Source organism: Frieseomelitta varia, unplaced genomic scaffold (assembly GCF_011392965.1).
Source record: "Frieseomelitta varia isolate USP_RPSP 00005682 unplaced genomic scaffold, Fvar_1.2 scaffold_758, whole genome shotgun sequence".
Taxonomy (NCBI): domain Eukaryota; kingdom Metazoa; phylum Arthropoda; class Insecta; order Hymenoptera; family Apidae; genus Frieseomelitta; species Frieseomelitta varia.
The window spans coordinates 13,303-30,520 of NW_025110543.1; the positions used below are offsets into that span (position 1 = coordinate 13,303).

The window sequence follows — 17,218 nt, forward strand, 5'->3', positions numbered from 1 at the left end:
GTCGCAGGGGATTGGAAGATGTTTCTGATTGTTAGTAAGAGAGAGAACTGTGGCTTCTTTCGCTGCTGCGTCGGCTTTTTCATTTCCTTCTATTCCTTGATGAGCTGGAATCCAGATGACTGTGGCGTTTGTTAGGCTGGCTGTGGTTTAGTTCTTGGATGGTGATTTTTTTTGATCATATGATTTCGTTAGGGATTTTGTAACGCTCATGGAGTCTGTGTATATGACGATCTCGGCTTCGTTATTTGAGTGTGCATATTTAATAGCTTCCAGGATGGCATAAGTTTCGGCTGTGAAAATGGATGATGAGAGATTTTTTTGGCTTTTTCTGTGATAATGGCATATCCAGGTCCAGCGTCCATTTTTGACCCTCAGTGTAAATCTTGCTGTGTTGGGCGTAGTTGTTATTTATTTCTAGGAATCGAGTCTTGTGGTCAGTTGGACTGAGGATTTTTTGAGGGATTTCGGCAAGACTGGTGTTTGTTGGGAATGCTTCTATTGTCCATGGAGGGATTTGTGGTGGTTTACGTTCAATGGTGGGGCGGATTTTGAAAGTGGTGGATTGGAGGATTTTGGTAAGTCTGATGTGGAAAGGGGAATTTTGGGCTTATTGATGTAGAAAGCTTTGTATCTATTGGAGAAGATGCTGTTGTAAGAAGGATCATATGGAGTGGATAAGACTTTTAGTGCGTAAGAGTTAGGAACTTCCTTCTGGGTTCAAGTGTCATTTCTTTGGCTTCGAATAGTAGTCTGTTTATGGGGCATGTTCGGTATGCACCTGTGGCTAGTCTAAGAGCTGAGTGGGAGTTTGGATCTATTATTTTTTTAGTGGAGCTTTTGGCTGAATTATAAACGGTAGAGCCGTAATCTAGTTTGGATCTAATTAACGTTCTGTATGTTTCTAGAAGAGTGTCTTTATTCGCTCCCCAGTTATTATTGAAAAGGGTTTTTATAATGTTAAGTCTTTTTATACAGGACTCTTTTAAGGTTTTTAGGTATGGCGACTAATTTTTTGTCGAAAATAAGGCCCAATTGATGGTGTCAGTGAACTTTAGTTCAAGATTACTCAGATATAGTTTAGGTGGGGGATTGAGTTTGCTTTTCCTAGTGAATAAGATGCCTTGGGTTTTTTCGGAGAAAATTTTAAGCCAGTTATTTTTGACCAGTCCTGAAGGGTATTGACGGCTGTTTGTAAATGTTCATTAATGGAGCTTATATTTTTCCCGCTACATGTGATTGTTATGTCATCCGCAAACACCTGGGTTTTTATTGGTGGTCTGAGATTGGTGGTGATGTCGTTGATTCCTATTAAAAATAGTGTGATACTCATTACTGATCCTTGTGGAACTCCCTTTTTGATGTGACAGGGATCCATTTGCTCTGACTTGGATTGATCTATTAGATAGGAAGTTGGTTATGAAAGATAGCATATTGCCATTTACTTTTAATTCGATGAGGGAATTAATAATTTTGGTTCTTGAGATTATGTCGAAGGCTTTACCGATATTGAGACATGCGGCGGTTATGTATTCTTTTCTTTGAGGAAGGCGTCGCAGATATTTGTTTCCAAGTTCGCAAGGACGTCTATGGTTGAATAGTAGGGTCGTAATCCGTATTGATTTGGGTTAAGAAGTTTTTTTACTTCAAGGTACCATCTAAGTCTACGGTTTACGATTTTTTTCTAGTAGTTTGCACATGGTATTAGTTAATGCAATTGGGCGATAGCTGTTAGGGTTTAGTTTGCATTTGTTTGGCTTAGAAATTGGAATTACTATTGCTTTTCGCCAATTTTCGGGGAAAACTTTATGGATTCATATACAGTTGAAAATTTTCAACAAGTAATTTATTCCAATTTTTGGGAGCATTTTTAGTAGTGAGTTGGGGATATTATCTGGTCTTGGGGCGGAGTTTTTTGTTGATGTAAGGATGGAGTGTTAAAGGTGAGTTTAGTAATGAGTTGTTATCGTTGTGAATCAGCTCATGGTGTATATTGTTGTTGTTTATTGTAGGGTAGTTTATGTTATTTGAATTTTCTTGGAATTTTTTAGCTAATGTGTTAGCAATGTCGTGGGCTTGAGTTACAATTCTACCATCATCAGATTACAGGAATTGGATATTCGTAGAGGATTTGGACCCATTTATGCATTTGATTTTTTTCTATACTACAGATGTTGATGTTTGGATTTGATGAACATGATTGTTTTTTATTTTCTTTAATTATTCTACGGAAGTTGGCGCGTTTCCTTTTGAACTCGGTTAGGTTTTCGTTTGTGGGATGTTTTTTTGCTCTATTGAAAGCGTAATGACTCTTGTATGGCAATTTTGCATTCTTTGCTCCACCACGGTACCGGTCTTTTTCTGATTTTTCTGCAGTCTGGGAATTCCAAAGGATTTGTCTGCGACTGAGGTTATGATTTGTTGAAAATTGTTTATTGTTTCGTTAATCCGGGCTGGGTCAAGTTCAGGTTCTGTTTCTTTCTCGATGAGTTGAAGCATTATGTTTTCTTGGTATACTGGCCAGTTTGTTTTTTTTATATGCCATTTTGGTTGGACATAATTTTGAATTGTTGTGCTATTGTCTCCATAGGTGATTTTTATGGGAAAGTGGTCGCTGTTGTATAGTTTTTTCAAGTATTCCATGTTAGGTATTGAGCTATGTGTAGACTGGAAAAGGTTAAATCTATTGCACTTGATTTGTCGTTCCTAGTGCTGAAGTATGTTGAGGAACCTGTGTTCAGCAAGATTAAATTCTGATTGTTAGGTTGATTTTCAATAGTCTTTCCTCTTCTGTCAGTTTTGATCAATCCCCAGAGAGCGTGATGGCTGTTAATGTTTCCGGACAGGATCAGTGGAGCTGGAAGTTTAGCTATTAAATCTTCAAGGTCTTGTAATTCAAAGGGGAAGCTATTAGGAATGTAGATATTGCAGATGTGGATTCTTTTTGGAAAGGAAATAAATATTGCGATGGCTTCTAAATTTGAATTTAATGGGATTTTAGTAGAATCATATTTGTTCGAAATTACAATGGCCACTCCTCCGCTAGCATGGTTTTCGTTTACCCGGTTTTTGACGAAGGCGTCGAAATATTTTAATGTAGGCTGATGATTTTTTTTGAAATTTGTTTCTTGAAGGCAGATAATATCAGGGCTGTAATTATTTACGAGTTGTTCGTAATGGATATAGTAACCGTTTCTGTTCCACTGTATTATTGTTTTCATAATGTATTTGGAGGGGCTTTGGATTTGGATTTTTCTGCTATTACGGCTCTTATGAAAATTCAATGTCGGATTCAGCAGCTAAATGACGATTCAGGTATGTCAGTCGGTTTGGTAAGCTTTTTGCAAAGTCGATGTATTCTGTTTTTTATGCTTCTTTCGTTTTGATGGTGGTAGATTTCTTCCAAACAAGAGTTTGAACAAGGGTCGGAATGTTATCGGTGTAGTTTCTTGCGATTTCCAATGAGTGAGCTGATCCGAAGGTGGCTTGGAGGAGGCTCTTGATCTAAGAATAATTTAGCTGAATTCAAAGAGAATAATGTGAAGGATTTTTTTCTTTAGAAGGATTTATTATTTCTTTGCTGGGGCTAACATTTCCTCTAGTTTGGCGAAATCGAAAACTGGAGATTGGGGAGGAAGTGGTTTTAGTTTGGTTATTGCAATTTTTTTTTATGAGTTGGTGGAGGCATGGAGTCTATGTCTTTTAAGCTAACATAGTCCGGTTTGTCGTCAGCTGATGATTGTGACAATGGTCTTTTGGAACTGAAAAGGATTGGTAGTTGCTCTGTAGGTAATTTATTCGTTGTTTGTTTAGAATTGTCAATATTTATCTCGGTAGTGATGGGAATCTTCTTTACCGGCAGTTTGGAAGATTGAGTTGGTGTGGGAATTGTTGTATTTGGGATTGTCGTATCGGTTATGTTCGAATTTTGGGTTAGCGGGCAATCTTTCGCTAAGTGATGTTTACATCGGAAGCAGAAAAGGCTGCCGATGGAGGTGAAAATGCGGTAAGATGTATCTTCAAAAGTTATTAGGAAGGTGGATGGAATTTTTCCAATGTCATCGAGGTCAATGTATACCTGTCTTCTGAAACTGAGGATGTGGGTGTATTTCGGGTCGGTTATTCCTGCTTTCAGGGTTGTTATTCTGGAGCACAGCTTGACGTTATTTCTTTTGAAAATTTTTTCAAATTCTGAGTTGGGTATGACCGGGGCGATGTTTGATAGAATTACTCTTTGGGCCGGAGTTAACATTGGTCTTAAGTTTAGCATATTGTTGTTGACCGTTATTGTTTTATGCAGATTNTGTTAGGTGTAGCACAGTTTCTTTTTTTATCAAGATATGCGCAAATTCGATTGTTTGAGATTTTGGAAATGTACCTTATTGATTTGGGGCCGATTAGTTTCCCTGTTACAAAGGCATAGTCTTAGAGGCTTATGTCATCTATTGCGTGGATGATGATAGCTTGGTCTTTTGTAGGTGATGCATCGAGTTGTGCTGCGTGGGAGTATGATTTAATGGAGTTGTTTGTTTCCGTTTGGTTAGAAAATTGGGAACCCCTGTACTCAGAGGTCCCCGCAGGTTGGTGTTGGTTAGTTAGTGTATTCCTGTGGTATTCCTTTGTGTTGAGGTACGAAATTGGCGTTTGTTTTCACTAACACTAACACTATAATAATATGGATTGGAACTCGTAAGCGAGACTGTATCGGACATCCGTACGGTACGACGGTTAAACCGAGACTGATTATTTATGAAATCATTTAATGTTTCAGTTAACAAAAGAAAAATAATTTTTTTTTATTAAAAAGAATTTTAAATTATTATCTTTAATACTATTATTTTAACTTTACAATATAAAATATTGAGTAGTCTATTATATCTTAACCCTCATTATGTATCACTTTGACATACCTTTGCGTGAGAGTAATTAAATAAAATTTTAATCTATTATGTTAATAAATAAAAATCTACAAATTAAATTTTTTATTTTTTCATCGTGGATGTTAATTTTTTACTAATACTATCAATTTGACATCAAGATAGAAGTTAATTTGAAAAACAAGAGTTAAATATAAATAATTATGAATCTCAAATAATTGATCAAATGTTAAATATTCCGAAATATTAGAAATATTAGATATTTATTAATACAATATTAGACATTTATTAATATAAAGTACTTAATATGTAATAGATCTATTATGTTCTATGATAATTCTATGAAAATTTCTGTACCTGTTTCATAATGTAATAATCATAATGTAATAATCAGGTTTTTATTGCTCATTTAGATAATTCATAAACTTTCTAAAGAACAAACACTGACTGTTTACGGTTTTAAGTCTTGCTAACATTATCAAATATACGAACTGTAGAGTACTTGAATAGTTTCTAAAAGTTCGATTATATGATAAACAAACAATACCTTATTTAGTATGACAAGTATATGTATTTCAATGACAATAAATTAATCGTAATTTACACCAAAAAATTCGATTTAATTATATAAACTTTACTATTGTGTAAGTCTAGAGAAAAGTTTGGATCAATAAATAATTTTCTTTTCTCTAGTCCATAAAATACATTTTATTCATTCGTGCTTTGTATATTTCTGCAAACATTCAAATAAATAGTATATTACTCAATATCCAAATCAAACGTATTTTTAAATTAGCTTCAAAATAATTTTATGATAAAATCGTCTGTGATAATGAAATATGTTGAATTGCTTTAACACAAACTTATAGAATAACATTAATCATAGGTAATATTGCAATGTATTGAATATAAAGAATAACATTAATCATAGGTAATATTGCAATGTATTGAAGTATAAAAGAAGTTTACAAAAGATTTTCTAAATAGCTATTAATAATCAGAATAGTCCACAATCATTTGGATAACTTTTTATAAAATATGTTGATAAAAGTTTGTTTTCTCCTAATATTGTACATGTATCTTTTATTTTTATTTTTTGGTATAAATTTCATACTTTAATCACCGATTATTTCAACATTGTTTTAAAAAAGGATTGACAAATATATTTCAATGAATTTTTTGTCAGAATCAGTACAGTACTTATTAATATCAGTGGAAAAGTTAGAAAGGAAATAACGTATCCGTTATATTATTACAATTATATTAAAAATTAGACATTTTATGTGTTAAGAAGTAAAAGACAAATATTGAATTTTTATTTTAGGGAATTTTGGGCTCTGGTTTTGCGTTAAAAGTCCAACAAAAACAACGACAGAAACATTTCAATAGGCAAATACCAGCAGCTGCGATGTTGATACAATGTCTATGGAGATGTTACGCCGCCGATAAAGCTATCAACAGTGTAGCCACTTGGAACATTTACATCAAAGATCCAACTCCGGCTGGGCAGCCTTCTACACCATTGGGAAAGGTAAGGTTTCGCTACTTCTGATCCGAGTTCAGTGGCAGTAGCTACTATAGCCGTTGATTGCAGTTGTTTCTAGTTGCTTATGAGTCGTTTGATTCAACGATATTCGTTCATTCTTTGCCGTTCTTTGATTCGGGATTGTTTCGATAATAGTTATTTTCAATGATGAACTAAATTGAAACTATCATGATTGGAAACTTAATTGATGTTTACTTTCATTGTATAGATTATTGTGGATGTTACTGTAAAATATTAGATATGGATAGGATAATGTATCGATATTTGGAAAATGTCAAGCGTTAGAAATTGAATTTGCTTGCATTAGAAATTGACAAGCAACAGGTATAATAGTCAAAGTTTGACAAGTTAGTAAAAGTTCTAAATTTTTATTTTTATTTTTTTATTGTGGAATTTTGTATATAGGTTTGGGTTAGGTTTCGTAGAAAATAAGCTTGCTAGTAAAGAAATTAAGAAATTAAAAATTTAACTTTATTTTAATATAAATCCAAGATTTTTATGGCACATAATTGTATATATTAAATAATTGGTAACTTTCATGGATTATTTTACAAATCATTTTTTCAAATATGTATATATGATAAATGTTTATTTCTAATACAAGTCTTATTCTGATAACACTATTTTATCACTTCACTATTTATTTATATCTTTTATACATATATAAATCAAATAAAAATGAATAATTATCACAAATAGAAAAATATGGAATATTAAAGATGATTGTTTCAAGTTTTATGTCATCAATGTCAGACTAGAAATTATTTATAAATAATATAAATTATTCAACTTTTTTTAACAAGTATCAGTATATTCTAATTCAAAACATGTTTTGATTGGAAGGATTGTTTTCTAACAATTACAGTTATAACAAAAAATATGCAGTAATTAACTTGGGTATATATAAAATAATAACATGTAAATTTGTTGATTATAGATGAATATAAAATTGTTTAAAAGTCATAAAAATTCATGATTTTACAGTAACATAAAAGTATATATATCTTTTGCAATGGGAAAAAGCGTCGAATTAGTTTCCTTTGTTTAGGTCCTTTTTTTAAAGTGAAAAATCTGATTTATTATTAGTTTAATTAGTTTAAATTAAGTTTAATAAGTTTTGTCATTAGTCCATGATATTCTTTGGAAAAAAGTGTTCCTTGACAATTTCCTACATATTAGGTTCTTGTATATTTTACATGGAATTGTATTAAATAGAATCGAAATCATATTCGAGTTGTTATACATAAGATGTTTTTAAGATGACATTAGAAAATTATTGTTAAACGACATTGACATATTTATTGTTAAAGTAATCAAATATAAATTCTGAATCTTTTTCAAAGATAGTTATTATAAATTTTTTAATATATTCTATAATCTTTTATAAATTTCCAATGTGCTTGAAGAGAAACTTAAGCATGTAGTTGACATATTTTTTGAGGTTTCCGTCAATAATTCATATTTATGTCTCCGACATTTCATGAATAGTCAATAAAAAATATATTATTATCTTCAGATAGTATATAACATAGTATAAAAATCTTTCTGAGTTGTTTTCAATCAATTGTTTGTACAACTAGTATTTTTATAATCGAATATTATTATTACCAATGAAGTACAAATTTTCTAATTACTTCTTAAATTTACTTAATAAATAACAAAGCTAAAAATCTCTAATGCAATTCTGTATATGAGTAAGAAAACAGTGAAGAATGAATATTACTAACATAAGTCAAAATTTCAGTTTTATGAGCAGTAGCTAAAAATAAATAATAAAGCAATTAAAATAAGGTAGTAATCTCGTTTAATTGTAGTTTTTGAAATATATATATGTAGTATATATATGTAAATATATATGTAACATTTCATTGTCATTTTAAAAACATTATTCCAACTGAATGTATCTATTGGCACATTACATTGTTGTTTATTGTTAAAATTAAGAAAATTTACGAAATTTTAAGAAAACTAAAGAGATAAAAATAGAAAGAAGGGAACTATCGTATTTACAGTTATCTTACGAAATCAGGCAAATAATTTGGCAGTGGATGGATGCAAGCAGAGAATGCGAGTTCTGCTCTGTGTTTTCAATGTGCCATTTAATATTCAAAACATAATTATAACTGAGTGTTGTTCGTGATTATTCGTGTGTTGATGCAATTTCAAATTTTGCTTGGAAGCTTCTGTATTATTCTATATTCCCAGTTATTTTCGTGTCATAGCACGAACAAAATCTTGCTTCTCTATTGTTCCTTCAATCCTTCTTCTATTGTGTTTATTATTTATAATATATCAATATATATGAGTCTTTGTCTCCTCATTTATTTTCTAAGGTGAAATTCTCATAACGCACTCTAATTTATTATGTAATCAAATTAATGATAACTTTTTATCTATAATAAAAGAGAAATTGTAGAAATCCATTTCATTTAAAGATAACTTTTTGAGTAATTTATTAATTAATATATGTGTATTTAGTTTTGCAAATTAATAACATGAATTTATTTTTATTTATTAGTCATGTGATATGAATTGTTGATTGAAGAATTTTATTTGAAGTTAATTTTATTTGAAGTTAATTTTATTTTTAATGTTAAAAATATTTTGATAACTATTTTTTTCAGAAAAATTAGCATTTTAACAGTATTTATATTGTGATATATTTTGAGAATTAAAAAAATGTTTTATAGTTTTTGGATTATTTAAATATAACAGTTATGAAAGTTGACTCAGGAGTATAATAATTCAGAAGATTTGATTATCAAAGTTGAAATGCTTTAGAGACAAATATAAATTAATTGTAAAGTCATGTATCCTTTCTTCATGATATTTTAGAAAAGAAAAAGTTAATAAAGATTTTGCTCTTTCTTTGACAACGGATAATTCTTAATTCGAAGATTCAGAAAATTATGAGAAACCTATGAGAATAAGTAAAAAATATATTATGCAATTTGTTTCTTATTGAAATTCTCTAAGGGGATGAAATTATGTCCTCAGAATTTAGTAATTTTTCGATTTTATGTTTTAACTCGCGATAAAGAAAAGAAGAAAGAAAGAGATAAAAAAAAGTTTTTAGACAAAAATTACTTTCTTTAATTAAAACTATTTTATGATGAGAGATTGTTCAATTATCTATATAATTAAAAAAGTTATAAATAAAAATATTAATAAATTTTGTAAAATTCATTTTTCCGCGTGAAATCTTTACTGGTAATAATTATAAAATAGCATAATATTTTTTTCATATATGAACTCTGTTTTATTGGTGCTCTAACAATCCAATTTCTGGATCTCACGTTATTATACGTATATTGAAAAATAAACATACATGTGAGATATATGATATATACTATGCAATTTTATATGTTATAATTGTATCTTTTATTGCACATACAAAATGAACATACAAAATAAATGAAAAGAATTGTAAGATACAATTTAGCTCTGTATTTTTAACATAATTACAAATTTTTAAATCTAAAAAAACTGGCGAGAATGCAAAAATGATTAATTCAACGATTAGACAACTAAGAAAATATATTTACGATATGAAATTGTTCAAAGGAATATTTGAAACATAGAAATTTGTTCATATATTAGTATGATTATCACAAAACGAATCCGATGTATAAAATCTTGATATGAAAATGATTGAAAAAGTGAAATTTATTAGAATTTCAAATTTATTTGGTTTCTCATTTGTATATCTACTTTTATATCACACATAAACAGAGAGACGAAAATTAATTATGAATAAGTGACGATAATTTCATATTATATACACATGTACATAATATATATCGATGCGTATATATTTTTCACATTCAGATAAATATTGTACAAAAAACAATTGTAATAATAGTATGTAATGAAAACTACGACATCAATCATTAAATATATATGCATTCAACTCATATTTAATTACATTTTTCTTGAAAAATATGTCTCCAAAGAAATTTCTGTTATTTTTTATTTTTGTTTTGTTTTGAGACATCCTTTACTTGGCTTATATAGCGGACTAGGGCTGTAATTATATTGTTTCATAATTATTTAAATTAGTGATAAAGATTTCACTCAAAAAATTATTAATATTCTTACTTCTTTTTTTTATCCGGAGTTTAAAATCGCATCAATCACTGAGTGGGTTATTAGTGACTGAAGGTCTATGTTTATAATTGGTTGTACAATTGGTCTGTACAATGGGTCTGTTTTAAGTAATGCAGTAGGTTCCTTTGTCCTTCAGGATGTTTTCTATAGGGATTTTTGTTATATTGTTGTCTTTTCGTAGGGCGTTTTCTGCAATGTAAGATGATATTCAAATGTCAGGAAAGTGTTGCATGGTCTATAGGTTGGTGGTTCTTTCTAATATAATCCTTGAGACCACGACCTGTCCACGTCTTGGAAGGATGTGAGATATGCTTTTTTTTTTAAATTTTCTTTTATTGTAACTAGTCGTGGGGGGGGGGATGAATTTTTTCATTTGTTGTTCCATTCATCTTTAATCCTTTGTTTCAAGGTATGGGTTAGAGTTTTTGGTGGTTGTTATGAAGCTGGTTAGAGGATGAGGAGTTGGCTGTCTCTTTGGCCGCTTTGTCGGCTGTTTCATTTCCGATAATACCGACGTGGGAGGGGACCCAGATTATTGTTACCGAATTATTTCTTAGGGTAGCTTCTGTGTAAGATCTTTGGCAGGCTTGGTGTCGTTGGTCCAGCGGAAGTTCTTGTTTCGATGGAAGGCAGTGATTTCCATGCTATGCCTTAATGCGCTGAGTTCGCAGAAAAGGACCGATGCTTCTTAGTGTAGTTTAACTTTTTGAATCACTTGAGCACTAACGATCGCATATCCACAGCCAGATGGGATCTTAGAACCATCAGTGTATAATTGGGTTAGCAGTTTGTTTTACAGTTCTTGAAATAGGGATTTTAGTATGATATAATTGGTCTTCTTATTGCTATGCTCTAGCAACGAGGTATTGGCCTCGATTTTTGGGATGTTCCAAGGGGGATGTTCTAATATGGATTGGTCTTTTTGCAGTGGTCTGGATTTCTATATTAAGTTCTTTCAGATAATTATCTATTCTGCCGTAGAAATGAAGAGGGGTTCTTCTTTTCCTCGATTGCGTAGGTAAAGTGTAGTTCTGTTTGAAGATGTGATTTTAATATACAGGGTTTTTTGGAAAGGAGGCGGCTTAGATATTTTCTTCTGGTCTGTAGCAGTGGTTTGGATACTTCGCTGAGCCATTTACCATTTATTGAGCTGGTGCGAAAAGCACCTACAGTTGTTCTAAGTGCGGTGTTTAGTTCCTCTAGTGTGCTAGGGCTGGCAGAGTTATAGACGATTGATCCGTAGTCCAGTTTTGATCTTATTATTTTTTTATATGACAGTAGCAGTGTATTTAAATCTGCCCTCCAGTTGTTTGCAGCGATTGTTTTGAGTATGTTGAGTCTCTGGTTGTAGTCTGTTTTCAGTTTGTCAATATGGAGTTTCCATGTCCAGTTGGCGATGGAAGGTTAGTCCAAGTAGTTTGATAGAGGATGTTTCCTTTAGTATCACGTTATTAAGTCTAGTTAGTCTAATATTTGGGCGCTGTCGGTTTCTGATAAAAGTAATTATTTCCAATTTAGCCAGAGAATTTAAAGCCAGATGAGTGACCATTTCTGTAATTTATCAGAATTTCTTGAAGTAATGTCTGTATGTTGTGGAGATTTGTTCCTCTACAGACTCAAGAGTCAAGTCGTCGGCATATATGAATTCTTTGGCCGGGTTCGTTACGGTATTCAGGATATCGTTCAGGATATCGACAGAGCCTTGTGGAACGCCATTTTCTTCAAGGGTTTTTGAGACCGAAACCTGTTGTTGGCTAACTTGAATTGGTCTTGTGGTCAGGAAATTGCTAATAAAGTTTAGGATGTTGTCTTTGAGGTCATGTTTTTGGAGTTATAATTCGGAGTTATAATTTTCATGTTATAATCATGTTATCGGTTTCTTCATGTCATGTCATAAACCTTTTCGCTGTCCAGACATACCGCAATTGCGTACTGTTTGTTGGTAAAGGCCTCGCGTACGTGTGACTAGGTTAATTAAATGATCATAGGTTGAGTGGAACTGTCGAAAACCACTTTGGTAGTTACAAATTAGTTGATTAGATTCTAAGAACCATCGAAGTCTATAATTTATGATTTTTTCTAATAATTTACATATAGTATTTATGAGTACAATCGGCTGGAAGCTGTTGAGGTCCGTTGAACACTTGCCTGATTTCAGGATGGGAATCACTGTGGCTTTTGTCCTTCTGGTTGGAAATAGGGTGTGTGTCCAAATACAATTAGAAAGTAAGAGCATATAATTGAGAACTCTTGAGGTAAATTAATTAGGAAGATTTTGGGAATTTCGTCTGGTCCTAGACTGGTGTTTGTGCTTAAGAAGTGTTGTAATTCATACATTTGGATTTGCATATTTAAAGCTGATAGGGTGGTTGCATCGAGTTCTGTGTTTGTGGCTATTGTTGATTTGGATTTTGTTTCTCGTTTGTAATTTAGAAAGTCCTCAGTGTAGTTACTACTGCTGGAACTTTTTTTTGGAATGCTGTTGCTCGGCTATTTCATTGAGGTCTGTGGTAAGTGAACTTTCCTCTTTCGTTAAAGCAGGTATCGTAAATTGTGAATTCGAGCCTTTGATTGGTCTAATTTTCATTCAAATTTGTGAAGGTAGCGTAGGTGGTTTCAGTGGCGATACATATGCAATCCACGATTGTCTCTTGCAGTTTTTGATGACTTTGCGAGCTATGGCTCGACATTTTTAAACTCCACAAGGTTTTCTAAGGTTTTGTATCTTTTGTATTTATTGAAGGAATGTTTATACGATTAGTGAGCATTGTTCATTCCATCATGGATTGTATTTGGTTTTGGGGTTGATAGAGTTTTTGGTCTTCGTGATAGCTGAGTTTGCTGCATTTATGATGAAATCTGAGAAGTAATCGAGTGCTAAGTTTAGAGTAACCGAGTTTACTGGGTTTGATTTTGTAATTCAAGAAATTGATTTAGATAGCTCACGGAATATACTCCAATTAGCTTTTTAAAGTATCCATGTTGAGTGTTTTGGGAGTTCGAACTTTCGGTTGAGTTTGTATATTATTTTAATTGGGTAGTGGTCGCTGTCGTAAAAGTCATTTAAAGTGTCCTATGAGATGTTCTGTGTGATTGATGGACTGCATAGGTCTATTGTACTGAAGTGTCCGGATGCTGTACATAGGTGTGTGAGATCGTTGGTGTTTAGTAAGTTTAGGTTAGCTGAATTTATTATTTTTTTTATGATAATACCTCGTTTATCGATTTTGTGAGAATCCCAGAGAGTGGCTGTTGAAGTCGCCGTATAAGAAAGGGTTTGAGTAGTTGGTTGATTAATTTCCTTTTCCTTGAGGTTTTTACTGTTCGGTATGTACACGTTGCATAAGTATAGGTTTGTGGAATACGAAATTTTTGTGACAATGGCCTCAATGCTAGTTATGATCCTTACTTCTTCGCTACGAATATTATTTTTGACAAAGGTTGCAACTCTTCCGCTTGCGTGGGTAGAAGAATGACTTATAGTTTTTGATCTTGCCTGTATTTTGGTATTTAAAATTTGTTTCCTGCAGGCATATTACTTGTTTTTGGTTTTCTTTAATTAGCAATTTAAGGTATTCGAGTCGGTTATAGAAACCGTTCAAGTTCCATTGAATGATTTGCAGTGACATGATAGATGGTAGATTTGATTTAGTGTTTATGTGGATCTGTTTGAAGTCCTTTAGAAGGATGGTGGCGTTTCGTTGAATAGAATAAATTGTAAGGCGACAGGAGTTGGGGGCTCAATTTCTAACTTTTTTATTAGGCGACGAAATCTATTTTTCATTCTCTGGTCTGGAAGTAAGAGGTAGGTTCCTTTAAGCATAAGGATTAAAACTTTTGTATCAGAAGTATAGTTCCGTGGCAATGTCATTTGGATTGTCTTTGCCGATTGAGTTCTTCAGAAAGCTTTTGAGTTGGATGTAGGTGAGTGGGAAGTTATTTATAGGGTCTTCCAGAACAAATTTAGCTGGACTTACGATACTTTCCATACCTTCCATGATTCTAGTCAGTGACTAAGTGCGTTTGGGTTTTTTTCCTCAGGTTGGTTGGTGTAGTTGAGTCCATCAGGTTCAAGTCCTTGGTGTTTGAGCTTGCCGTTGTCAGGTTAAGATCTTTTTCTGCCTTCGAGGAGGTTGATAATGGCCTTTTGTTGGGAATGAAAGTTTGAGGATTATTTGATTTGCAGACGTGTTGTCGTTTGGAGTAGTCCACGAGTGTAACAATGGCATTAGTAGTAGCGATTTCATTTATTTTTCTGTTTCCAGTTTTAGTAAGATTTCCGGTTGGGCTACTTGTAGTTTCCTGAGTATTGATAGTATGAGTTGGCTGTTCTAGTGTTTTTGGTGATTGGTTACTATTGGTTGGAATTGGTTTTGTTGGGTTATTGCATTGTTTTGCAATATGCTTTCTTGCTTGCATAGGAAACAACTAACTTTGTCGGTAGATACAAAGATTCTGTATTGTGTGTCTTCATGAGTAATTAGGAACGATTCGGGGATCTTAGTGACATCGTCTAGGTTAATATAGATTTGCCTCCTAAAACTCATAATATAGCAAAAACTATTCTCTTAGATTCCAGTTCGTAGAAAGGTAAGTTTCGAGGTTAGTTTGATATTGTGATCCGTTGGAAATTTTTCAATAAAACTATGAGGTATGGTAGGCGAGACATCAGATAGAACTATTCTTTGCGACTGGTCTAATAGAGGCCGGACTGTAGTTATAATATTGTTAATCGATAGTGATTTATAATTGGTAACGAAACGTTTCGCCGTAGTTTTTCTGTCGAAATAGATGCAGATTCTTTCGTTGGATATGTGAGAGACAAAGCGGATAGCGTTTTGGTCCAGTAATTTTTGCTACGGCTTATATGTATTCTTTCACTGTTGTGTCGCTTACAGAATAATGGCTTATTCTAGTGGGAAATGAAATATTTGTCGTGGCTGAAGTGTAAGACTTTACAGGTTACGTAGTTGAAAGATTCGGTACGTTACTTATCGGTGAGAGATTTAATTCCATATTTGGATTGCTATTATCAGGAGGCTCGTCGAAGTCACACACATGAGTCATTCTGTCGTCGTGGTAAGCGTATCATAACGTACACAAGCGTAGCACAATAGAATGTGTTACTCATAGAACGGCACTCGCGAGAGGGTGTCAACACGTCTGAACGGTTGTATTTTTATTTATAACTCTTTCTAGTTACATAACTATTGAAGAATTTTTTGTCATAAGATGGTCATAATTAAAAAAAGAAATTTTTGATAACTCTCTTATAGTTTGCAAGTTACGATATAAAATCGAAAAATTGTTGAATTTTCAGAGCTCAATTTTACTTTCTTAGAGTGAATTTTAGCAGGAAAAGAATTACTTTTAATACATAATATATTACTTATTACTACTCATTCCAAACTTTCATAATTTTCTGAATTTCCTGATTACGGATCATCTCTTGCGAGTAAGATGCAATTAACTTATTTTTATTTTATTACTATAGCAATACAAGTACAACTTCCATTATTTTTAGCATCAATCATATGTGATTTAAATTTAAATAGAGGCTTAATTTTAAATATGTTATTTATATTTCTTCCTGTCATGAACCATGTAACATTTTTATTACAAATAAATTTACTACAAACGTAACTATTGATTATTATGCAAATCGCATCTGCTATCAATCTAAAAATCAAACAAAGTTTTCGAGTCAAATGCCCTAATTTAAACTTGTATCATGTTTGTGTACATAAACTTATGAAATATATATAAGTATTGTATGTACATAAAGATTTTGTTTTATAATATTCATTTTTGATACATTCCTATTTCAAATTTTCTTTCTATTTTTTAGAAGCTAAATTAAATATAATTTTTTAAACATAATATTCTTCGTAATTATTTAATTACTTTGTTTGGAAAATTTTGCTTGTTAATATTCACAATTGTTGCAAATTATTATCCCCCTATTTTGTCTTTTTTTTGCCCATCTATTATTAATTATATTAATTATATTAATTAATCAAACTTAAATTAATTAGAAAAAAACATTAATATAAATATAAAACTAGTACAAATAATTTTGAATATTTCGAGCAACTTAAGTTTCGACTATATGAAACTTTCGAATCAATTCGGTACTCAAAAATGTCATGAAAAAAAGAAGAAATCTTATACCAGAAACATTAGTATTTCGCGCATCTGCTGCCAAAAAGCTGCGCCTACTAATAATAAGTTTATTTCTCAGTATGTTTACTTTTCCTTTTTTTTTTGTCTTTTCTTGTCTCTTACTATTATTTGTTTACTCATTTCTATTAAAGTTTATATGATGCTTATATAAACAGTATTTATCTTCCCTGTTAGTTATTTATTTTCCCTGATACGATATATATAAAATGTGTTCCTAATATATTTCAGTTGATTTGTGTAAAGAAGATGGTATGTAAAGATTATTTAGATTTATTTCAATTTTTACTCTTTTGCATGTTTATTTATTTATCAATTATTATTCACATTTTTTTGTCACTTAACAGGAATATGTCGCATTTTTGGCATCACTGGCCACGTGCGAGTCTGTTGAATGTTTCAAATATTAAAATTTAATATTTTAGCCAATAATAACTTTCAGCTTTCACACACACACACACACACACACACACACACACACACACACACACACACACACACACACACACAC

The 17,218-nt window shown here is 31.9% G+C and overlaps 1 protein-coding gene across 1 annotated transcript in view; it reads left to right on the plus strand.

Moving 5' to 3' along the window:
• Positions 1 to 17,132, plus strand: part of LOC122535711 (potassium voltage-gated channel subfamily KQT member 1-like) — a 28,268-nt gene extending 11,136 nt beyond the window's left edge. Inside the window, exons 4-6 of the mRNA XM_043667466.1 lie at positions 6,199 to 6,405; positions 16,939 to 16,959; positions 17,055 to 17,132. Coding sequence (XP_043523401.1) covers positions 6,199 to 6,405; positions 16,939 to 16,959; positions 17,055 to 17,117 — 291 coding nt within the window. The 3' untranslated portion in view covers positions 17,118 to 17,132. The remainder of the gene's footprint in view (positions 1 to 6,198; positions 6,406 to 16,938; positions 16,960 to 17,054) is intronic.
• Positions 17,133 to 17,218: the final 86 nt, after the last annotated feature.